Here is a 24200-nt window from a genome sequence, read left to right as displayed (position 1 = left end):
GATTGTTGGGTTTTTGTCTGTTTTTGGTGTTATTATATGGTCTTTACCTAGCAATATAAAGCTTCTTGAAGACAGTTGTTGTGATTATATAAATAAAACTGAGTTGAACTGAATCTGAATTAAGATATAACATGTGCAATAAATATTTTTTAAAGGTTGGTGATGTGTAGCCTGCTGTAGTCATGAACCTCCAGGTTAGTGCAACAGCTGATGCCAGCTATTGTTGGGAACAGAAATACTGAGAACAGAACAGTTTGGGAAGAAAAAGAAAGCTGCTGAGTTTGCACCTGTAGAATAGGAAACAGTGACAGAAATGCGCATTTTTAACAATTAACATTTCCGACACGCCTTGAACCCATCACTGATCCGGCAGAAGTGAAAGAGAAAGCGATAGTCGGAGTGTTTTTAACTGCACGGGAGATTGAGATAGCCTAATGCTCCTATAGCGGATGAACTATTTTATTAACAAGTATCTGAAGAAATGTCTTAAAACTGTGTTGAAGGCAGGCCTGCATCTTTGGCTTACTTTGATTTCTTTTCAAAATAATCGCGTTTGTTTCTGCCTCCAACAACAATTTCTTTGTAGATCGTCAGAGGGGGCAGAAAATGCGTTTATTTGGTCGACATGGCTTCAAGAACATCTCTACCTCTGTGGGTAAGATTTGTAGTGAATTTCGAAGTCCCGAGGCCTTTTTTTATTTTTATTTTTTATTTAGTTTTGGTTAATTGGTCTTCTGTGTGTTCTCTATATAGTTTTTCCTACGCTCTTCAGACGTCTTTAAATTCAGCCTGGAAACGCTGTTGAAAGAGGAACTGTCCTTTACTCAGAGCGTCTTCAATTGAGCTGCTTTATTATTAAGAGTTTACTGACATATGATGAGAATTTATACACCTTGCGCCATTTGTAAGGACGTGCCTTTCTTAACCTGCTAGGTACCTGACAAGGAATGTCAATGTCAATTTGTAAATGTCAGTGTTTTCTATAGCACATTTACAAGCAACAGCAAAGTTAACCAAAATGCATTACAAGTTCATTAATGAACAATAGAAACTAAATACAGTAAAACGAAACGTGAGAAGACGCAAATACATTATGTAGTGACAACATAAACAACATTTTAAAAAATCTGATGGTACTTAAGCAGAACTCGAATGAAAAGCCAGGGTTAAAAAATGAGTTTCAAGATTTAATTAATTCTATTTTTTTTAATTATTCTTGGTATTATATGTTAGCAAATGTAGATCAAATCATTGGCTTCAATGGATTATAGAAAAGACGCAAAAGGGAACGAGCTATTTTCTGACGACCTTCTGCTTGTGTTGGCAGTTTATGATGCACACTCATGTTCTTATTCTGCAATTTACAGAAGCTAATAATAAATACCATGGGCTGGTAAACCAAGGTGCGACATGTTACCTGAACAGTGTGCTGCAGGTGCTGTTTATGACCGAAGACTTCAGAGAAGCTGTGAAAAGGTTTATTGTCACATATGTGCATTTAATGGGGTCTATGGTTCATTTTTATTACTTATGGGGACTTTGTCTGTGTTTAGGTCCTCCAAACAAAATGTTGGCATTGGGCTTCTTGGTGCCCTTACAGACTTGTTTGATAATTTACAGAAACATACAGCAAACACACACAAAATAATAACCCAGCTGGGCATCAACAGAGGTACAGTATGATAACACACAGACAACAAAACCTTTGAATAATGTTTTTGATGTTTCATGTTTTTGAGAAACTTTGTCAGTTTACACAACATTTTGAGGGTTTATGATTGGCATTTTTGATTGTAGTGAATAATTATGGGGTTATATATTTTTTTAATTAATGAATATGTTTGTTAAAGACATGCACATATATTTCTCCATCCAGTGTATGAACAGCGAGATGCTGCTGAATGCATCGAGAAGATTTTAACCATGACCAGTCCTGAGGCATCACAGGTAAGGTCTTTGTCAATATCAAATGGAATCGTTTGGTTTGAAAATAATACTTAATATTATGTTTTTGTTCATTTATGTTTTCAGATCTTCCACGGTCTGTTAGCAAACCAAATCACCTGCTCTAAAGGTCATAAAGAGACTGACAGGGATGCACCATTTTGGCATCTTCCTCTGTCATTGGTGGATTTTTACAATCAAGACTACAGTGTAGTAAGTACATAAACTTCTCAGCATGTTTCTGTTTTCAGGACTCACAGCTGCAACAAGTTCGCATAATATTGCCAGTAACATATCTGTGTTATTCTATCATTTTCCTTAATAAATACTTTTGTTTGATTGGGAACTATGTATCTACTTTGAGGACACATAAAAATCAGATGATGCCTTAGATCCTGCCTGTGTCAAAACATATTAATTAATATTATTTCTGAAAATGTTTCTTTTTTAAAAATATATTTTTCATTACTTTCAATGCATTACAAAACAAACATAACACAGTTGACTTATAGTCTCATGAGTCATGTAAATATCCTAAGTCACAAAATGCAACAAATGTATCTTTTAGTGCGAAATGATAAGAAAAGGTAAACCTAATCCAATGTTTTGTAGAAAAACAAAATTGAGTTTTTGATGTGATTTTTGTTTGTTTTGTGGAAAATGGGTTAGCGAGTGGTGGCTGAAGGTTTTAATGGCTATCATCCAAACTTGAAAACCATGGCAAAATACTAGCAACCAAAGGAATTGCAAGGAGTTTTTTAGTGCAGCATCTTTGTGACCAGTTTCACCCAGTGACTGCCAGCAACCACTCGCTAACTGGGAATACACACTTTCCAACACTTATCAAGTATGAGAAAAAAATGTTGAAGCTTAACCAAGATTAGGTGAAATTTTACATACTGGATCTAAATCCCACTGAGGTAAACTGCCAATGAAATTGTAGTTCTTTCAGTCTGTCTTCAGATCTGTCCAATACCTTTTTTTCTTTTTCTGACACATCCAATCAACTCTACAGTCCAAGTCCTGAGTTCACTGATAAGTGTTGGATGTTGGAATTTTGGTTTGTTTTTACTGTTTATATCTCTCTTCAAAAGACAATATTATGTCTTTTAAAGAGGTCATGAATTATTAATGTTAACATGCCCTTCTTGAGAAAATCTTTGTGAACACTGAGCTCTTTGGCACATCTATATCAAAGCTGCTTCTGAATTAGTTTTCATTTTTCAGGTAGACGGCATCGAGGAGTTTTTCAGACCTACATGTCTAAATGGAGAACACCAGATGTACTGTGACCGCTGCGGTCACAAAGTTGATGCTACTATTGTAAATAAGAACATTTTTTGTGATTTCTGAACATTGATATTGATTTAATAAAATTATAACAAAATGACACACATTAATAACCCATATTTTTCACTCAGACAGATGTGATAAAACATCACCCAGATGTTTTGATTCTGCTGCTGAAGAGGTTTGAGTTCAACTACAGTTACATGTCCTACTTCAAAACCAGCTGTTTTGTGGAGGTTCCCTACAGCCTGCAAATACCAGGGGTATTTACAAAGTGTACTTTAATATTTGATCAAAATCATCTTCATTTTTCTTTCTCACTTTGTTATTTTTTGTCCTCTGTGATCAGAGTGAGGTGTACGAGCTGTATGCAGTTGTGGATCATTTTGGTGGTCTGAGAGGTGGCCATTACAGCGCAACAATCAAAACCCAGCATGAAGACAGATGGTATAAGTTTGATGATACCCAGGTCACACCGGTAAGGCTGATCACGTTTTCTTCAGTGTAATTGAAACACGTTCCAAAATTACTGTATTGTATGTTTATGTATAAACATAAAAGAAAAATTCATCATGTTATATTTGTTTTTTTTCCTTCATAGCTTGATTACCAACCATTCCAGGAGAAGTAGGTTTTTGTCTTTCTTCTTGTCCTTGCTATAGATTAATTTGCAAATATATCAATATTTAAAGTTTATTTAAACACAAATATGATATAGATGACTGTACGTATGGAGTATGTTACACCAAACTCTAATCACAAGTGCAGATTGTATTTTTCAAAATTGTTTTAAGGTTTTTTTTAAGTTGTGTTTTGTCTTTTTTTCTATTTCTTCTTCTAGATCCCAGAGTGCATATCTTTTATTTTACAGAAAGGCAAAAAGCAAGAGTCATAATTGTTACCATAGGCATATGTTTCTTTATATTTTTTTTATTTTATTATGTATTTTATTATTCGTGCTGTAGATAGTTAAAACAGGCAGGTTTTCCACCTGCAATCAGTGACAAATATGACCAGTGAGAAGACGCTTATGACAAAGCAAAGTCAGTTATCACACTGCAGAGTGATAATACACACAAAAATGATGGACATGTATAATTACAGTGATAATTAGTGTTGGATCTGAACTCTGCTGTTAATGAGATTACCCAGTAAATGAAGGTTTTTCAGGACACTTGGGGGGAAAATGGACACAAAGAAATTGTCCGGCATCATGAAAATTCAGGAGTGAAGTTAGTGACAGAGATGCAGCTGTGATAATCTAATAGACAGGTTGAGATTAGCGACGGAGAAGACAAACATGCAACAACTAAGGATGAACATCAAAAACAAGCGAATTAAATGTCAGGATTTGCTTGCATGCTGTGATCATTGCCCTGTTGCATACCTGTTGGACAGACGACCTCTTTCTTGTGTGTGTGTTTTATATTTAAAATAAATTCCACAATTTTAAATCTAATTAATTTTTTTAATTATTTCAAATTGATCTGAGGTGTGGGCGCATTACTTCCTCAGCCAATCAGGTGGCCTAAACTTTTGAAGTAATACTATTTTAAATGCAGTATTGAGAGATGATTTGAAAATAATGGAGGAAACATTAACAAATAAACTGTTTAAATGAAGTAAGCAAAAGTGTGGAAAAAGGGCAAAGCACAAGAGAAATAATGAGTGAAACTGTTATTTTACAGGACTGGGAAATGAAATTCTGCTCCCTTCTTTCTCATTTTTTTAAACTGATGCTTCAGCTTTTTTTTATTATAATATTATTTTTGGTTTGAAGAGCAAGAGAATCGATCAGGTTTAATTACACAGATGTTTGTTATAAGTTAAAATGATTTTTTTAATTGCTTGATTCTTTAACAGAAACCCCTGGGCGAACACTCCTTCTACAATTTCTTCTTGGACCAACTGTAACGCACATAATTTCCTTAGTGATTAATAAAGTATTCTGATTATGATTCTGATAGTTTCAGGATACATGATCTGCCATTATCCAATGACACATCTGCTTACCTGTATCTTTTGCTCGTTTCTCCTCCTCTTCTTTTCCCTTTTTTTCTACACTGAGCACCTGAACTTTTTTTGTCCATCTTGCATTGGTTTTAATTTTGGACTTTTGGATCACCACGAGCCCGTTCTCAACATGTTGACGATTTGTCATAAAATGTTACGCTTTGGGAGTGAGAACGTGTTGTTATTAGATGCTGCTCCAGCCAGCCAGAGAGTCCCCGCCACCCCGCCCGGTGCCTATTCCATCCCCAAAATGCGCTGGCTGATGTCGGGGCAACATGAGTACGGGCAGCTTTTTTTTTTTTTTTTTTTTGCCGGCGCTGGCAATCCGTGTCACAGCTTGTTCATGACATGTTTGAGGACACTGAGATAGTAGTGATGTGTGTGATAGGAGTGACAGATGGGTTTGAATGTGAGGATGGGATCAAATCAGGGATCAGCTCTGACCACCTTCTTGTGATAGTGATGGTGTAAAGGTTGTTGATGGATGACTCCACTTTGGATTCAAATAAGGCAGCATGCTGCAAAATACTGGATTAGCTTAAAAGAAAAAAAAAAACATTTTTGATGACATAAAAGTCTAAAAACCTGACTTTTGTGATTTGTCTTGCAATTCCAGTATGGAGGTCTCAAAATGCACATGCTAAAGAAAAAAAGATTTCACTCTTGGGGACCTCATATATAAAGAATATGTGCAAATTTTTCAGATGAGCCACAACAGGAGTCATTTGACAGGAGTCACTGAGGCTATTCCCAGGAATCCGGTTGGTATACATAAAAAATCTTCTCAGTGTACATGATTTTAGGCAATGTACAATTTTGCTAGCTAGATTAGGAAGAGGAAATGATGGCAGGCAAGCTTTGGTATCTTTTGGGGACAGCTGGTTTTTAGTTTATGCCATGTTGTCAGTCAGTTCACAGTTAATTGGTGGATAAAAGTCAGTGGATAAAAATCGTGTTCATGTGGCATCAGCTCTCACAGGGATTCTGGGAAATCAGAAAGCAGATGCGTTAGCAGGGAAATCTACCAGTAAAGAAAAAACTGGCAAAGACAGAGTAGTGCAGTACATGTGACAGGGGGCGGTAATGCAATGGAGACGGATGCCAGCTGCTTTTAAATCCCAAAGAAGAAGAAGAAGTTGGAAGGAAACGCAGCTGTCCAGCTCTGCGATCACGACCTCATCACCACATCTACTCAGCATGGACTTCTCAATCCGTGCAGCCAACCTGGACGACTGCAAGGACATCGCGCGCATGATCATGGTGAGCGGAAACGTGCGCGCGCAGTCCAGCTGTGTGTGTAAGACATTTAGTGACATGCATCGACCGTCAGGCTGACATCCATCAACCTCTCTGCTGCTGCTGTCATTATTACATGGTTCAGATGCAATGTGCTCGCTTTGCTCTTTAGTTTCAGTGCAAACAGGCTAATAAATGTTAGAGAGCTCGTTATGAACGATGAGCTCATGCTTTGTTTGTTTTTCTCCAGGAGCTGGCAGAATATGAGAAAGTGTCAGACCACGTGAAAGTCACCCAGAAAGGTACTGTATGTAGTCAAGTTCTCTGCCTTGACTTTCAGGGTATTTTTTTTATAATATTTATAAAACGATTAAATCCAAGGTGATATTTTTGGAGGTGCACAGTTTATTCTTTATGTCTGTGAAGGTTCTCAGTCATCCAGGTCATCGTAGTCAGAGGTCTGGGCATTCCTGCAGCGAGGAATGCCCAGACCTCTACATTGGAGAGACCAAACAGCCACTTCACAAGCGCATGGCACAACACAGAAGAGCCACCTCCACAGGACAAGACTCAGCTGTCCATCTGCATCTTAAGGATAAAGGACACTCTTTCGAGGATGCCAATGTTCACATTTTGGACAGAGAGGACAGATGGTTTGAAAGAGGAGTGAAAGAAGCCATCTATGTCCACTGTGAGCGACCATCTTTGAACAGAGGCGGGGTTTACGACACCAACTCTCTGCCATCTATAATCCAGTTTTGAGATCCCTTCCCAGACGCCTTAACGCCCACTCACATCCTGGGCCATCTGATCTCAGGAATTTGCATGATAAGGTGGGGCCAGGTTTCACAATGAACTCACCCGAAACTCTGGCTGATTGGAGCCCACACCCCTCTGTGGGGGGGGATTTAAACCCAGTGGGATACTCCCACTGGGTTTAAATCTGGGACTCTCCACCATTTGACCTTAGAACTGAAGAAGCTTCTCGGATGAGAGGTGAAACGTCTTCAAGTAACTTAAAGAAGTCCAGACGCTTTTCTTTGCAAGCTCCTTTGACAGTTTATTCTTGACTTTGGGAAAATGAGATCTTATAAAATCTCGTCAGTGAAACACAGAAACTAAATTTTAATGTCTGCAGCTGTAAAATAAGCTGAGCTAAGACACGTACACATTCAACTGACATTTTTTTAAATGCAGATGCAGCTGCTTCAGTCCATGACTGGCAGTGCTTGATGAAAGATAAAAGACGAAAGTGTTGCTAATCAGAAACTTTCCAGATTGTGTTGAATGGTTGATCAAATTCTGGTGGCACATTTCTGCATTCATAATTTCTTCATTTTGACAGGATATCCAACACCACACTGGCTGAAAGGCAGCTCTGAAACATGACAGAGCCTATACCGTGTTTTACAGATGGCTGTAGACACTTGTACCTCTCTGCTGACCTCTATAGTCATGTGCATCTTGAAGCAATGTGGGCTTCGACCACAGCTGGAGTTTCTGCCAGGAGCTGAAGTGGGAATGCACGTCCAGATAAAACAAACTTCTAACCAAAAAGTATCTGGATCAAATATAGTTTGGTGTTTATGTTAAATAGACTGGTTCTTATATAACGCTTTTATACTCTTATGAGCACTCAAAGCGCTTTGTACAACTTGTGCATTCACCCATACACACAAGCACATTTTTATTTAGTGCTTTCTAACTAACATTCACACACATGCATACTCCGATGGATGCATCGGAGAGCAATTTGGGGTTAGTGTCTTGCCCAAGGATTTTTGGCATGCAGACTAGGGAAAGTCAGGGATCGAACCATCAACTTTCCAATGAGTACATGACCTGTTCTACCGCCTGAGCAACAGCTACCCCAAATTTAGTTGTTCAGTTATATTTATCTAAGCCCAGTAGATTTTTCACACTATAATAAAGTATTTGTCTGTGAGCCATTTGTTTCTACCACCAGGTAACAGCTTTTCCCAGGAAGCTTCATTCTAAAATTAGGAACTATGGACCTTTGAGGAAAAACCATTGCACTGTATTTTCCAACAAAAGGTCAAGAACTGGTTTTAAAGCTCTCTCTTAGCTAAGATTACATTTTGATAAAAAGCCTCAAACTGTTAAATGTAAACTGAATTTCCCCTTGTGAAAACACCGTGTAACAGTATCTATAATTTCTTTTCAGACTTGGAGCAGGATGGCTTTTCCAAGAACCCGTTCTTTCACGGGATCATCGCTGAGGTGCCAGAACAGCACAAAACCAAAGAAGGTGATCATGTTACGCCCAGTTTTCTCACACACCGTTGCGATCTACTGTCTAACAGCTGTAACAAACTTAGAACTGATGGTTGAGTGTTTAAAAAAACATATGAACCCATATGTGACAAAACCCTTAAAGTAAGTGAAAATAACCGACAGAGTGGGCGAGCAGGAGAAACAAAAGAACAGGGCAGATTTTTAACAAAAGGTTAAAAATGTGAGGTTTTATTTATAAAGTTTGCTGCACATTAACTGTGAGCAGCACCAAAATTTGTATAATTTTTTTCACTGATGTAAAGGAAATGATACATATTTATGTGTTTACAGTGTAAAGTAAAGCATTATGCTGTTAATAATCACTCTGATAAATGTTCAGAGTCATTCAATCAGTTGGAAGGAACGGCAAAACAAATATACAAATTTTATGAATACAGACACGGTTTAGCTTCTTCTAAATGTCGACTGTTTTTACCAGTAGATATTTTTCTTCTTTCAGGGTACACGAAAATCGGCTATGCACTTTATTTCTATGCTTACAGCTCCTGGTCAGGCAGAGCCATTTATATGGAGGACCTGTATGTGATGCCTGAGTTCAGAGGTACAGTACAGCCTCTGAGAAGATGTCTCATCATCACTGTGTCCTTATATTTGCAGGAAATCTCAAGTAATGCACATGATCTGTCTTTCAGGGAAAGGTGTCGGTAAAGCACTAATGAGCAAGGTGGCACAGGTGAGTGAAACATGTGACTAATGGAGAAGGTAAACCTTGAGCATTTTCCTGTTTTCAATATTTGCAGGAAAATATGCTGAACAGTGTCTCAGAGGCAGCATGCAGAAACAGCTTCCATGCTACATCTACAGCAGTCATTCCTGTCTTCCTTCTTGTTTTTGCTCTCGTGTAGCTGGCTCTGGCTGCTGGTTGCCACCAGCTCAACTTCACCGTCCTGAACTGGAACAAACCATCGATGGACTTTTACCTCAGCCAGGGCAGCTTCGATGTTACTGCTACCATGGGTTACCACTGCATGCGCTGCGAGGGGGAGGCGCTGAAGCACCTGGCTCAACTTTAACCCATCCATCATGACCTTGTGACCTTTGCAGCCATGAGGTCAGCCTGCGCACTGCAGGAATGGAGCACCACTCAGTGGCCTCTTTGTAAAACCTAACAACTTGAAGCGCCTACCTCAGCGTTACAAGGATAACTGTCTGAAGGTCTGTGCATATAAGCTAAGAGTGTAGCACGCCTTTTTAAATGAATATAGTTCAGATATGTGTTTATTTTATAAATGGCATTAAATTGGTTTTCTAATTTAGTTGCAGTTATATTTTTGCAGCTACATGTAATTTACAAGCAGTGGATGTTCCAGTGTGTAACATCATAAAATAAAGCGAATTGTATACATTTCTCCTGATGAGGTTTTTTGTATTAAGTTACCAATAAGACACATAATTCAGATACTGTCTTCCACATTTAGCAGCTGTCAGAAATAAAAAAGAAATGAAGTACAGTTACTTCACTACTTTACTTCTCACTAGTTTTTACTTTTATGCTTTGCATTGTAACACAAAATCTCAACTTTCCACTCTATAGTTTCAAAACAAGCTGTCAAAATGTTGAGATTACAGTTGCCATTTCAAGTCAAACAAATGCCAAGGCTGCTTAATCCTACAAAATGCTTAGTTTAGATGAGTTAGTGAAACAGCTTGATCAGCTGTCTTATTCTGTCTACAACATTCATTCTCTTTACTGCACAAGTGTGTGACGATTAATATCCCTGCATCTGTCCATTGGCAATAAGGAGAGATCACTTAAACATTATTTATTGAGACAGAGAAATTAATGTATGATGACCCATCATGGCAGACAGATTATGAGCGGTGATAGGATTTAGGACAGGACCCCTTTGAGTCTACATGGTGGTGGAGATGGAGAGTGAGGCTTGGCTCTAACTGAGGTGTCTGTGAGGTGGTTTGTGAGGAAAGTACCAAGGTGGAAAGCAGAATGTATATTAGCGATAAAACAACGCAATTAGGTTTTCAAAACATAAATATATATACCGAAAATATGGAAACAAGCAGAGGTTCGAAGGGTTATAAAGACAGTAAAAATCTTTATTGGAGAAAATACTATGAATTACTGGGTAAAAATACACCATTAGACAGGGTTCACTGTACAATTAAACCTAAGTCTGGTAATTCAAAAGATTATTACTTCCCAGCAATAATAGATAATGATAAAAATTAGATAAATAAATCTGAATTATTAGCAAAATCATTTGCAACGGTGGATAGAACAGACAACCTTTATGACAAAGAAAAAAGAGGATGGGAAACAACATTACAGAGAAATATCAAAATACTTCATGATTAAGAAAATAATGAGGATGTAAATCATATAAATTTTTCTTTTTTGAATTAAACAAGGCATTAAAGAAATCTGGGAAAAAACATCCATGGTACAGATCAAATCAGTTATTGCATGCTTAAATAATCTGAGTGATGCAAGTTAGGAAATATTGATAGAGTCTATTACAAGATGTGGGAAGAAGGAGAACTACCAAAGAAATGGAAAGAATAATTAACAAATGTGCAACAGGTTATTGTGATTATTGCACAGAAATGGAGCACATATTCATATATGTGCTATATTCTTATAGAACAAGAATAATTTAACGATAAGGAAATTATTTCTCAATGTTTATAGTTTTTGTTATTTTTAAACTTGTGAATGAATATAATGGCGGTACTGTAGTTTCTGATCCATACGCCACTCTAGAAGGTGGCGGTAATACACCTAAAAGTTTAATTAAAAAAAAAAAAACAGAAGAAGAAGAAGCGCGTCAAATTTTGTACACAGGGCCACTCGAACGATAGTTTCCATTATTGGAAACTTAAAGTACAAGGTCTGAAAGAAGTGTCGCGAAAATGCCGCTCACGCTTACGGTCATAACGTCAAAGGGATTGAGATTTGAGCTTGAAGTGGAGTGCGATGATACTGTTGAGAGTTTAAAGCTTCGAATAAAGGAGAAAGAAGGAGTTCCCCCCGGTAGGCCTGAAATCGCTACTAATACACTGCATGATTGTGATTAAAACGGTCATTCAACAGTTACAGATTACTGCCTTACACATAGTGTTAGAAAAACTGCTATCCACTCACTCCTTCAGGTGTTACATGATATTTTTTTTTTTATGCAAAAGCGCCCTGCTTTCACACAGTCTGCTCTAATCAGTTTGCACGGTTCAGTGGTTCAGTAGGTTTACGTTGTGCGTTTAGTTGCAAGCTCAGCAATCTACCCCAGTGTTGAAGAAGGACAGGTCGTTGAGATATATTTATATTTCGGATTTTCCTGTATTAAAATAAATAACCTGTTATGAATTTCTTGTTCTTTACAGCACGCAGGTCTATACAGGCGTATTTATATATTTCAGGAATTACATATGCAAGTTGTTATGAACAAACTTCATATTCTTGATCATTCTTGAGCTGAGATATGATACTTAAGTCACATCCATTATATATAACTGAATATAATTATCAACAGACCCCACAATATTGTCATTTAACATGTGGCAGTGCTTTAGGGATCATTTGCAAGTTCTTTAGGTGAAATCAGTAGAGACTAAAGTCATTACATTTTCTCTTTCCTTATAAATCCTCAGTATTCATCAGATATCCTGAGCTGAATCAACTCAGGATATCTGATAGAAAAAAAGAGATCTTCCAGGAATGGTGATGGAGTTTTCCAGAGATCTGATTGGTCACCGGGCAGTGATTTCATACCTGCTGATCTAACCATTCACAGCAAGACCCTAGCATGGTAACCATGGTTACCATGGCAATCCGAGAAGCGACTGAGCTTTATAGCATAGAAAGTTACGTGGATACGATGAAATCCTGCTTCGTAGTACAGGCCTCTGGGCGAACACCAAATACACAGGTCACATAATTGCAAGTAGATGTTTTTTGTTTGGTTTTTTTGATGTTTTTTTACAAATTGTAAATGAAAAAGTATTTTCAGTTTTTAGAAATTATTAGCCTTTCTTGACTTTTGGTGCCTGATTTTAACTTTTAGTTTATGTCTGTTTCAGATCAACAGAGAATTATTTTTCAAGGCAGGGAGCTGACGGATGGTCACTGTCTCAGTGACTATAATATCCAACACAGGTCCATTGTAAATGTAACTCTAAGACTGAGAGGAGGATGGCTACCTGAGAAAGGTGATAAAACCCGGAGCAGGGAAGAGCTGTCTAACTTTTAAGTAATTTTAACAACACAGCAGAGCAACATCTCAGTGACACCAAGGCCCAGGTTGCTCAAGCGCCACTGAGGAGTAATTTTAGCATGACAAGGAATCCTCAACCAAAAGCACAGAAGAAGTCCTCCAATGAGTCTGTGAGGAAACGTCTGCTCAGTGGTGACGGGAGAAAAGTTTTTAAGACGGAGACCTGAGAGAATGTGTTGTACTCATCCCCCTGCACTGAAGATGACAACACAAAATCCAATTTCTACAGTTTTTGTTTTGATACTATAATATGAATTGTAGTTCCTATAAATAAGCAGTTACCATGCTACTTTTAAACCAGTTCAGCTAGGCGGATAGCACACAGTGTGATGAGCCAGTGACACTTTCAGCATTGGCAGCAGTAAAACTTTAAACTCGTTAAATTCTTGAAACAAGTTCATCCTCCTCACCACGTAAAGAACTGTTTAATTTGCACTCTGATGGTAAATAAAGTAGATGGGTTAAGTCCTTTGGCTACATAAAGTTACAAAAATTGAAAAAAAAATATTTTGCACCTCTAGTCAGGAGATGTCAGCACTTGTTATCATGGTAGAGTGGCTCAATGTTTGGTGGTCAAAGTCCATGTCCATGAAACAAACCCGTTTCACTAAAATCACTGTTAGACTAAAATTATATTTTATTTTTTCATATAATGATGCTTCTTTATCTAAACTTGTGTGTCAAACTTTGGTTGTTTGTTTTTAAAAAAAGAGGGATCTTTGACTGGTTATTATTTTGACTTTCAAAGCAGAGATAAAAATTCCCACCGTACTGCTGTGTACTGTGTATTTGTATTAACTGATACAACAGGTTATTTGCTTGACCAGTTTCTCTGAATTATAATGACCTCTGGATCACCTGGAACTGTGACAGCGGTCACTACCTTTGGTCTCCAGTTCCTTAGACTGAAAGGAGTTAATAACAAGCTGGACTTTGGGCTGCCAGTCTTGACTGGACTGTCGAATTTTGGATGGATACCAAAGAATCAGCGAAATTTCAAACATTTGTTTGTGGATGAGTTCAACAGATGTGTATTAAGCTAACAAAAACAAGGCAACACATCAGATGAATATTGACCAGCACACGTCAGTGAATTTATTCTGTTTGACTTATATGTGAAGCTACATTTCCTCCTGGATCTTTTGATTTGTTTTTGTATTCAACATATGTCTAACATTTCAAATAAACTTCTTTCTCTTCTGGAGTCAGAGAGGAAACAAATTATATTCATATCAGTAATAAAAAACACTGAAGCCTGGTTAATATAACTCTTCATCACGACCACTTTGGCTTCTGGGATTACAGTTATCTTACTATGGCACATTATTTAGCACTTTATAGTTTGTTTTTTTCAACAGATGCAGAGTGGGACATTCACTCAACAGTTTGTTCTAACGAACCTGCAAATTTACCCTTTTTATTATTTTCAAAAGTCTTCGATCATATGTAAAATGGAAATAAAAAGAAAATGCATTGTTGAAAAAAATCGATGAAAATATGTAATGTTTAGAAGCTTAATTAGATTTATTAGCTAAAAAACTTTTCAGAAAGAAAACCAGAGGGAAATATAATATTTGATTTTCTGAAAAATTGAGATTGTACAGCTGAATGAACTGACCTTATTTTGTGTTCCAGGTTTACTCTCAGCAGTGAGATATTCTTTATTAGGTTCAGTATTTATTCATTTTCCATAACATGACGCCCCAAGTGAATGCCCTTTGTTAAAATATCCCTTTATATTTCTGATCTGCTCTTCCATTCTTTCAGAGTCAGTTTAAAATTCACTCAGGGACACTGCTGAGAGTAGTATGGAAATAGGTTATATAAAGTGTTCTGATGATGCATTTGCTTTATCAGTCATGACACACTTCTCTCTGTCTGGTCCTGTATTTGCGTGGTGTTGGATCGATATCAGATTTTTCAGTGGCACACACTCCAGCCTACATGAGTGTGTCCAGCTGCAGAGCAGGAGGAGCAGGGCAAAGTGGTTCCAGGACATGTCTGCTGTTTGTTGAAACTGAAGTAACACACTGGACTCAGAGGAGCAAAGCAAACTGAAGTATCAATAATTTCGAGCTTGTCTACTTCTCACAGTCTGTCCTCTAACAGACTGGAACAAAACCTCATCAAATCCACTTGACATGGCTTTCTCCCTCCGCACGGCAAACCTGGACGACTGCAAAGACATCGCGCGGATGATCATGGTGAGCACACATGTGGACGCTCATGCAGTCCAGCTGTGTGTGCGATTCATGCAATTTTTCAAAACCACAATGTTGCTGTTATCATTAGATTAGTGAGATATTATCGGATGAACTGTGCTCGCGGTGCTCTACAGTTTCAGTGCAAACAGGTTAATAAACTTTTTACTGTCGGCTGAGGAACAGTGATGTTAGCATGTCCTGATAAATGATGGCAGCTGATGCTATTTATGCGTTTGTTCTTTCCTACACTGTTAGCCTTTGCAGTAATTTCCATAGCTTAGTACTGCAAAATCAACAGTAAAAAACTCTAAAGGATGTTTGCAGTTTGGTACTGTGATTTGCATGTAATTGTGGGAAAATTCCCTGAGATTACATTATTTTTACGGTAACTCACCGTACTCATGGAAACAGCTGTAAAATACAGCAAATGTAACAATTGGTGATGTTACTGAGATTATACTATTACACCATCTGGATTTCTGTTGTTTTCTACTGTAGATCTAAGAGTAATTACTTAAATCCTCATTCAGAGTGTATTACTATAAAATGTGATTCACTGTGAAAGTAGTATAACATATAAACTACAATATACAGCATAATTTTTAACTTAAGGAGTAAGTTGCAGCCACACTAAAATTTAATTCCTTGAACTGAATGGAACCTCATATATTAATAAATGTATTTGTTGGGAGAAAACTCTGCAAAAAACCCAGGAGAAATAAAGACACAATGAGACAAAGTTACTTTCTTTGCTAAACGTGTACACGGGTGAGCTGCTGAGAACAACTCACACCATGCACAGTGGCTTGGCATTTTTTATAGGCACAGATCACAGAGACGGTAATAAACAGATAAAATAAAACAGATAAAATAAAACAGTTCAAGAGTGGTATGTTGGTCACGTGTCCATCCGCCAGGCAACATAGTGCCGTACAAGTAGCGCGAAAAACAAACTTCAAAGTAGCGCTACACGTTCAGCCGGAGGCGTGGATGACAAGCGGCAATAAACTTGCGAAAAGCAAGTTATGCTCAACTCCACCGGTGGAATCTGACAGCGTGGAAAAGTGTGAAAACATCCATGATCACCAACGGATTTCGAAGGGCTGGACTGCTGCATGATGGAGAGGAGGACACCGCCACGGCCCTTCTGAGGGTGTTCGACTCTGACACTGACAACGAAGGAGAGAAGCTGAGAGTGGATGACGAAGCCATCCTGAGCCTGTTCGTTTCCGACACTGGAGAAGAGGACTTTGGTGGTTTTAGTGCGCAGGAAGATGGTGAATGACTGACTTTTCTTCTTGTTAAAGCCGTGTCACTGCACCTGAGCCTAAAAGGTAGTCCGAATCTATTTTTCTGGTGTGCTGTAGGTTATTGTTATGTACTACATTTGTTACTCATTTATGAAGCACAGTACATGTTTCGTACTTGTAATTACCACTACTTGTACATATACCAAAAAAGTTGTGCAAATATGTACCCATAACTTGTTTTTCAAAATATTAATAAAAGGGGTGTGTCTCCAAACAGCCATCTCTTTCCTGACAATTCGCTTTGTGCATATTCTCTTACATATGATAAGTCAACATTGAAACACCTGCGGCTTTTAGTCAGGTGCAGCTACTGTATGTACAAAACAGGATTTTCCCCTGATTTTAGCTTGTGCGGCTAATATTCAGGTGCGCTTTGTAGTCCGGGAAATACGGTAATAATCCTAGAGTGAGTATAAACTACTGCTCATCTCCCTCCTGTTGGGACATAGTATAGCCCATGGCTCAAAATAGCAGCAGTCTTATACAAATTATTAGGCAATATTGGTTTATCACACAGATAATAAACACCATCCTGCAAGCTCGCTCCTTCTGTAAGTCACAACTGTTTTCCTGCAGTAGGTGAGTGGCCCTATATGTCTGTTGATGTTGCACTGCTAAAATGTGAACACCATGTTTAACTACAGCTGCCTCTTTTGTGATCTTATCTGCAAAAACTTTCCCTAATGTAACTGGATCTGTCATGGATCGCTGTGTGGCAGGCAGGATGAGGACCCAAATGCAAAACTCACAGACACGGGGATGAACTCGAGAAACACAGCTTTAATGCTGGCACGGCAGAACACAGGAAATACAAAACTAAACTGGGGAAAAGTAAACTAACACTCGCAGGTAGACACAGGAAGATCCACACAACATGAGGGAGAACGCGACGCCGAACAGAGGGAGACGCAGACAGAAATACACAGAGGGTTAACGAGGAAAGTGGGAACACACGGGGAACACACGGGGAACACAGCTGACACAGATAACCATAACGAGACAGGGCGGGGTGAACATAACACTGACGGGTCAAACACTGACGAGTCAAACAGGAAGTACAGAGGTTCAAACAGGAGGAGAGAGAGCACGGGGAAAACACAGACATAACGGGCTGAGGAAGACATGGAATAAAACACGAGGGCTCACAGTTACACAGGGGCACACAGGAGGTAACCAAATAAGGAACATCTTAACAGAAGAACCTAGGAACCAAGGCATGACTAGGGGATGAAATACAAAACATACAAAAACTGAGAATACCGGGCCCACATGGCCCGGGACCATGACAGGATCTTTCCCTCACATGTGTGCTGCACATTCGCAAACGGCAATTCCACTGGTTAATAACACTGCCTCCAGCAGATTTTGCAAGAGTTTGGCGTGTTCTACAGGTTTCCCTGCAGAGGTTGTCACACCTCGTCTCACTCACTGCACTACAAAGAAATGTACAGTAGCAAATACATACTGGCTATCAGTGTATATTGTTTCTCTGCAGCTGTACATGCTTCCATTAAAGCTAGCATCTCTACTGCTCAAGTAAATATGAAACATGCTAGTTGTCCTGCACAGATAACTTTCTCACTGTCTACTACAGTAAAACCTGTTCTAGTCTGTCCCTCTGCTATTGTAAAACTCAAATCATCAACAAACCAAACCTTTCCCTCAACGAGTGGCACATCTATTAAGTCATCCCTCGGCTTACACTTCTTCTCCTCACGCTCTCTACACTCATGAGAAGTGCCCTCTTCCTTCGTTGGCAAAAAGGGTTTAACAGATTCAGAATTGTGCACCACTTTATGGTAATATGTGTGGTTGTGAGAGTAACAGTAACATTAAAGACAAGTGTCTTGTAGGTGACAGAAATGTAAGTTTAGTCTGCAGTAGTAAACATCTACCTCGTGTGGAGCTAACAGTGTCAAAAGGTGAAATAAACTATTTCCTGAAACATTGTACAGCTTAAGCTGCTGCACATACTGATCTCACGCATGGAGGTAAAGCACGAGCAACTAAAGCTAATCTTTTAGGATAGTAAGTTACTGGCTTCACTTGTGGAAAAAGTGCTGTTAGTTATTTTACAGTCACCTAGCATTTGTGCTGTTCACAGAACCACAAGTCCATCGCTGGACCTCCTCTGCGCTGTCACTTTTGGAGCTTGGCACGCTCCCTCAGGTTCCATTTTCCAATGCTGCTCAAGATTTTAAAGCAGAGCACGTCGTACACCTTAGTTGTCTTCCTCAACGTCAAAACTCTTTCATCTTATTTAAGATTTGCTGTTCAAAATCTCCTCGTGACAATCCTTTGGAAGCCCAGTAACACAGCTCTCTGTGCTGAAGTCCTGACGACTCTCTACAGGCCTCAGCTTCCATCTTGTGGACGATCCTCTGAGTCACTCCTTCTCGTCATGGCACCTCACAACATCTACAAATTAAAAAATGACACTCCTCTCACCACACGGCTTTCGCCATGTGTCAACTCCCCAATGAGACATGTACAAGTATGTTGCACAGTCTCCCTAAAACAATCTCCAGGGTTTCCCACTTGGAGCACCCATACTCCAACCTGTAACCCTGTGTAAAAACATTAATCAGCAATTAAATGTTTTGCTTGTTTAACTCCCAGCTCCACCCAGAGCCTGTATCCTAGAAGAAAAAGTCTTAAAGTTAAAACAACTTCACATTTGCAACCAACTATAGATCATAAGTGTAATAAAGTATTCAGCGTCACAGAGACAAGGATCATTGCAGGTTTATTCTAAACTCATTAAACTCCTACTTTTTCCCATAATTTGTTCCAAATTATTTAACATCTCAACGTCATTCCACATTGTAATCAGTGACGTCCCTTAAGTTTGTCACTCACCATGAGCCCAACAGTGTGGTCAGATAATGAGCCCCATGTAACTATTTTGTAACTGCACATTTGTTCAATTGTCACTTGTCTGTCTGTGCTGAATCCTTTATAAGCACTCTTAAAGAAAAACAAACATTAGCCAAACACACGGTTCGTCCTGGTTGTCAGGTGTCGGCCATCCAGATTCTAGAGAAGCTGTGAAAAGTCATAAAGTTAACACTCGCTGTGGAAAAAGTAACAATTGTCTCATCACAGTATGTCTCAAACTGTATTAATTTCTCCCTTTAACATTCACATTCTCTCCAACATTCTCTCAACAACAGTGTAATTTCATCATCAACATATAGCCTGTAACTACAGTTTTCTTCATACAAAATCTCAGTAATCCTGTGGTAGAAAAACATCATTAAGTTGTGTCCTGCTGTAAATCACATGATCGAATCACATGATTAACCATCTGCTGTAAAAAGAAATGTAAATGTTAGCGCTGCACAGGTGTATACACTCTTTCTCACAGTAATCTCTGTGAACAACACAAGGTAGTGAATGGTACCTGGTAAATTCACAGACACAGAAAATTTAAACTAAAAAGGTTAAATTTTCAGAGTTCATATAGTCATGTGACCCAAATTTCCTCCTGTGGTCTCCTTCTGCTCCTGCAACAGAGACACACACAGAGATACATCCACACCTTTGTCAGGTGGGGGTTAACTTCACACAATGGTGTTAAGTCAGTCAGTCATGTCAGCTTCCCCATTTATTTAAAAATTCTCACTCATTCACTCAGTGATTCCTTCTTTTGCTAATTGTGGAATTATCGTCGCATTCGTTTCCACGCTCAGCAAAAAAACGTCATTTCAAAAAGAAAAATAATTTAGACTGGATTTCCTCGTTGAATCCTTTTGGACAGGAACTTGTTTCCTAATTGTCCCAAATAAGTGGCTTTCTCCTGAGCCCATTTTAATTTTGGAGAAGCTCACTTTGCAACAGTTTTCTCGACGCTTCGGTTCTAATCGTGCAGATCTGCTCAAACGAAGATCATCAACCAAAACTTTCAGTGCACCATGAAAGTAACAAAATAAAAGAAAGAAAATAAAGGAAAGCAAAGGAAAGAAAGGCCTTGTTTAAGTCATGACACGTGTTCTTCATGCCAGGGGGATAAATCGTAACAACCCAATTGGCAGGCTCAACTTAATAACAAAAGACAAATAAACAGCCAGTTTAATCTCAAACATTCATCCAAATCAGCCATACACACAACATACAACATAACCCTGTTGTCTCGTCACATAATAAGTTTCTTCTCATGTAACTAAATGTGTGCCATGGTAAAACTTCTTCACACACCAGAAACTCACAATCAGCTCACTCAGCTCACTCATTTAAGACCTCTCATCAGCATTCTGTTTTCTCCTCTATGATGCAACCATCTGTCCTCCTATAATATTCAGTCCACTAGTCTATGTATCACTTTCATCTTACTAGTGACTTGGACAAGATGACAAACAGAATCTCATGCTTAAGATGCTGTCTGGTCTTCATGAGTATCATTGTATGTGTATATGCATGTAGGGTTAGTATAGTTAATGCATTTTCTGTATGTTTTTGTTTTCCTCTCTCATCACACTTTCATTATTCTCATCACACATCTCTCTCTGTTTTTTTTTAAACTGTACTTTTCTCCAAAACAGAAAGTAGCATTACAGCTGTTTCAGACTGAGAAACACCAAACACTCTTCATGCTATCATTCATCCACACAACTATTTTATTTCTTTTCGTCCACTGGGGAGGTGACCTGCAGAATCATGTCTGCCCCAGCTGGATACCTTTTCACACACACCGTGACGTCAAACATGCTCACACTCACGGAATGGATTAGGAGTAAAACTTTCTTCATCTTCACACTCTGGGACAGAAATATGTTTTTTTTGTGTTGTGTCAGGGATGGATATGTGGTTGTAACGTTTGTGTTCACTAACTTTACTTTCTGTTTCCTACCCTGCCTAGTCTGTCTTGGACTCAATGCTTCTCCTAATGTCTCTCCATACTCAGCCTTTAATTTCTCCTCCACCTCTGCCTCTCTCACGCTCTTCTCTGGCTCTTCTTTCTGCTAACATTCTTGCTCTTCATAATGCTTGTCTACGGTGTTGTTCTAGAGTAGTTGCAGTGGATTGAGCTGTGGTTTCATCCTCAGGTTTCACAACTACTGCTTGCAATATTGCTCTTTTAACATTCTGTGCTTCTCTTCTCTTTTGAGCCTGCTCCAGCCACAACTTAGCAACTGCTAACTGCAATTCCTTCCTCTGCTTCGCTTTCCCCGTTTTACCTGCTACACTTACAGCTATTCTTTCTACAAGCATTTTACACTTAACTTCCACTAATGTCCCTTCAAATCCATATTTCTCACGCCAACAACCTACATACTGCGTGCTGCCCGGTAAAAATTTCTCCATAAATTTTACATCCCCTTCTAAGGCAGACTTACATATTTTATTCCCCATTATGACAATTCTTTTAAGTTTACAGCAGGTAACACCTTACTCCAAAACCCAGGCTACGTGTACACAACAGGTCACAGAATTACGTTAACACCGCTTTAGGTTTCCTTCTGTGCTGCTGCGTTCACTTACTGGCACTCACACACGCATACGCTCATTCACACTCTTTTTAAGGCCTATAATCCCCCTTACCGCGGCGAGCTCTTTCCTCCTTAACATTGGTGGAGAAACCATTCACTCAATGCCCTTAACTGCAGAGTCCCTTTTTATTTTATAGAGCTCTATCCTCCTTTCGGTGGAGAAACCGTCCTTACCCTCCTTCTATTCGGTGGAGAAACCTCTTTAAACCTCCTTCGGTGGAGAAACGGACTTAACCCTCCTTAAATAAATCAAAAAGATTAAAACAAAAACAAAAACACTGGCGGAGAAACCAGGCAGCTTGCGTCTACACGCACAGCTTGCGCGCTCACGTACCTGCTTTAACGCACGGGCACGTAGCCGCTCTCTAAGGCCTTCTGTACTCACTGTTTGTTTACATTCATGGGAAGAGTCTCTGGATCCCGTCAATCGTCATCCATCCCGAGGGGAGGTCAGGGGCAAACTTCCCGGCCTGGTAACAAAGCAAAGTGAAACACCAGGGCTTTACGTCAATCATCCCAGACGTTGCGATGGCGTCCTCTCCCTCTCCTCGGTGGATGCGATGTGTTAGACTCTGGCTCGAAGGACCAAATAAATGTTGGGTCTGTGTTTCCACAAACCCCGCTAATTCTAGAGACTTATTCATCATGAAGAAAACAAGACAGTCGATCGATCGATCCCCCAGCACTTGTGTAGCAGCGGTAATTCCGGAGTTAAATATAAAGATTGCGAAAAGAACGTCAAATCTTCTGGGTATATATGCAGTTGTTATATGCCATACTGCTGGCTCTAGAATGGGTGGAAGACAGCAGAATCTCAAAAGTACTAATATGTAGTGATTCATTGTCAGCATTATTAAGTATTGAACAAGGAAACACAAATTACCATCAGCAGATTTTGTATGACGTTCTTTTTGCTCATCATAGATTGTCTGATCAAAATAAGTATGTAGTAATAATGTGGACTCCGGCTCATGTGGGTATTTTGGGTAATGAAAGAGCAGATAGGTTGGCCAAAGCAGCTGTTAAAATAGTCAATATAGATGTACAGACACCACTGTCAAAATCTGAAGGGGAAAAGTGTAGTTTGGACAGAAAGTAAGAATTTCTGGCAAATGGCATGGGATAATGAAACAAAAGGGAGACATTTATATAGGGTGCAAATAGAAGCTAAGAGGAGTAGCGGATTAAAGAGACAGGAGGAGGTTATTATGAGTAGAATACGAACAGGCCACTGCTTTTTAAATGGTACTCTTTTTAGGATGGGGAAACATCCGACTGGGTTGTGTGATGGGTGCAATGCTATGGAGACAGTTGAGCATGTGCTCCTTAGTTGTAGGAAGTATGCAAGTCAAAGGAGGGTGATGTGGGGTGAAATGAGCATCGTTCTCCTTCGTTTTGTACATTACTTTTTGGGGGGGCAAAGAAAAAGCAAGAAGGTATTGGAACCGGAGAATGAACGTTTTGCGGTGCTGAAAATGCTTGCATTTGATGCGGTACTTGGATTGTTTTGCCACGAGTTCCCGGCATGCAATGCGCGAAAGTCACGTGGTCTGTCAATCTCTATTAGATTTCTTCTTCGTCTTCTTCTGTTTTACTGGCAGTTGGCGACCCATTTAATTAGAGCAGGTAGCTGTACTGTCCTCTAGTGGAAGAGAATGTAATTGTTCTGCCCATTACTCAAGCTGGTTGCTTAGAGTAGACAGCACACAGTGTGAAGAGCCAGTGACACTTTCTGCTTTGGAAGCAGTAAAACTTTAAACTCTTTGAACTCTCAAAACAAGTTCATGCTCCTCACCACATGAACAACGGTTTAATTTGCAGTGTAGTGATTTTAAAAAAAAAGATGAGTTGTTGGGTTACTAAAAGTTAGAAAAAACCTTTTTGTTTGTTTTTTGTGTTTTGTTTTTATTTAGCACCTGTAGTTAGGAGATGTCAGCACTTGTTATCATGGTAGGGTGGCTCACTGTTTGGTGGATAAAGCCCATCTTCATGAAACAAATCCCTCACTGTTAGACTAAGATTGTATTTTAATTTTTTTCATATGATGATACTACTTTACCTAAACTTGAGTGTCAAATGTTTTGTTTTAGTGTTCAACATAAATCTAACATTTCAAATACTCTTTATAGATAGATCAATCAGGTTTAATCATTCGTTTTCTGTAGTATGAAC

The 24200-nt window shown here is 39.0% G+C and overlaps 3 protein-coding genes across 5 annotated transcripts in view; all 3 read left to right on the top strand.

The window, feature by feature from the left end:
- Positions 1–355: 355 nt before the first annotated feature.
- LOC309703238 (ubiquitin carboxyl-terminal hydrolase 50-like) lies at positions 356–4856 on the top strand. Of its 3 annotated transcripts, none has more exons than XM_082527964.1 (10): positions 356–655; positions 1368–1476; positions 1554–1672; positions 1877–1947; positions 2032–2161; positions 3176–3267; positions 3366–3497; positions 3584–3712; positions 3836–3861; positions 4076–4856. In XM_082527964.1, the coding sequence occupies exons 1-10, from the start codon at positions 607–609 to the stop codon at positions 4197–4199; spliced, it is 981 nt and encodes a 326-aa protein (XP_082384090.1). In that variant the 5' UTR covers positions 356–606; the 3' UTR covers positions 4200–4856. The 3 variants fall into 3 exon arrangements, with proteins under 3 accessions (XP_082384090.1, XP_082384089.1, XP_082384091.1); XM_082527963.1 differs by having other exon boundaries at positions 357–655; positions 2032–2157; positions 3172–3267; XM_082527965.1 differs by lacking the exons at positions 1368–1476; positions 1554–1672 and having other exon boundaries at positions 357–655; positions 2032–2157; positions 3172–3267.
- A 1393-nt stretch (positions 4857–6249) lies between these two features.
- LOC309703250 (thialysine N-epsilon-acetyltransferase-like) lies at positions 6250–10147 on the top strand. Its single transcript, XM_082527986.1, has 6 exons — positions 6250–6507; positions 6734–6785; positions 8669–8752; positions 9239–9340; positions 9432–9472; positions 9645–10147. Exons 1-6 carry the CDS (start codon positions 6331–6333, stop codon positions 9810–9812), a joined length of 624 nt encoding a protein of 207 aa, XP_082384112.1. The 5' UTR covers positions 6250–6330; the 3' UTR covers positions 9813–10147.
- A 1392-nt stretch (positions 10148–11539) lies between these two features.
- The window catches only part of LOC309703252 (thialysine N-epsilon-acetyltransferase-like), a 36348-nt gene continuing 23687 nt past the window's right edge, over positions 11540–24200 (top strand). The window contains exons 1-2 of the mRNA XM_082527988.1: positions 11540–11788; positions 12832–15229. Of these exons, the coding sequence (XP_082384114.1) occupies positions 15167–15229 (63 nt within the window). The 5' untranslated portion in view covers positions 11540–11788; positions 12832–15166. The remainder of the gene's footprint in view (positions 11789–12831; positions 15230–24200) is intronic.

Source organism: Aulonocara stuartgranti, assembly GCF_965226115.1.
Source record: "Aulonocara stuartgranti genome assembly, chromosome: 3".
Lineage (NCBI taxonomy): Eukaryota > Metazoa > Chordata > Actinopteri > Cichliformes > Cichlidae > Aulonocara > Aulonocara stuartgranti.
Note: the sequence above shows the minus strand (reverse complement) of the source record. Positions and strands in the feature narration are given on the sequence as shown.

Bases quoted from the DNA above. Each gene is read 5' to 3' on its own strand.
- LOC309703238 (XM_082527964.1), top strand. From the start codon at position 607: ATGCGTTTATTTGGTCGACATGGCTTCAAGAACATCTCTACCTCTGTG. The intron at 1,673-1,876 runs GTACAGTATGAT...TTCTCCATCCAG, and splicing joins CCAGCTGGGCATCAACAGAG to TGTATGAACAGCGAGATGCT. The intron at 3,498-3,583 runs GTATTTACAAAG...CTCTGTGATCAG, and splicing joins ACAGCCTGCAAATACCAGGG to AGTGAGGTGTACGAGCTGTA.
- LOC309703250 (XM_082527986.1), top strand. From the start codon at position 6,331: ATGCAATGGAGACGGATGCCAGCTGCTTTTAAATCCCAAAGAAGAAGA. The intron at 6,508-6,733 runs GTGAGCGGAAAC...GTTTTTCTCCAG, and splicing joins ACATCGCGCGCATGATCATG to GAGCTGGCAGAATATGAGAA. The intron at 9,341-9,431 runs GTACAGTACAGC...TCTGTCTTTCAG, and splicing joins TGTGATGCCTGAGTTCAGAG to GGAAAGGTGTCGGTAAAGCA.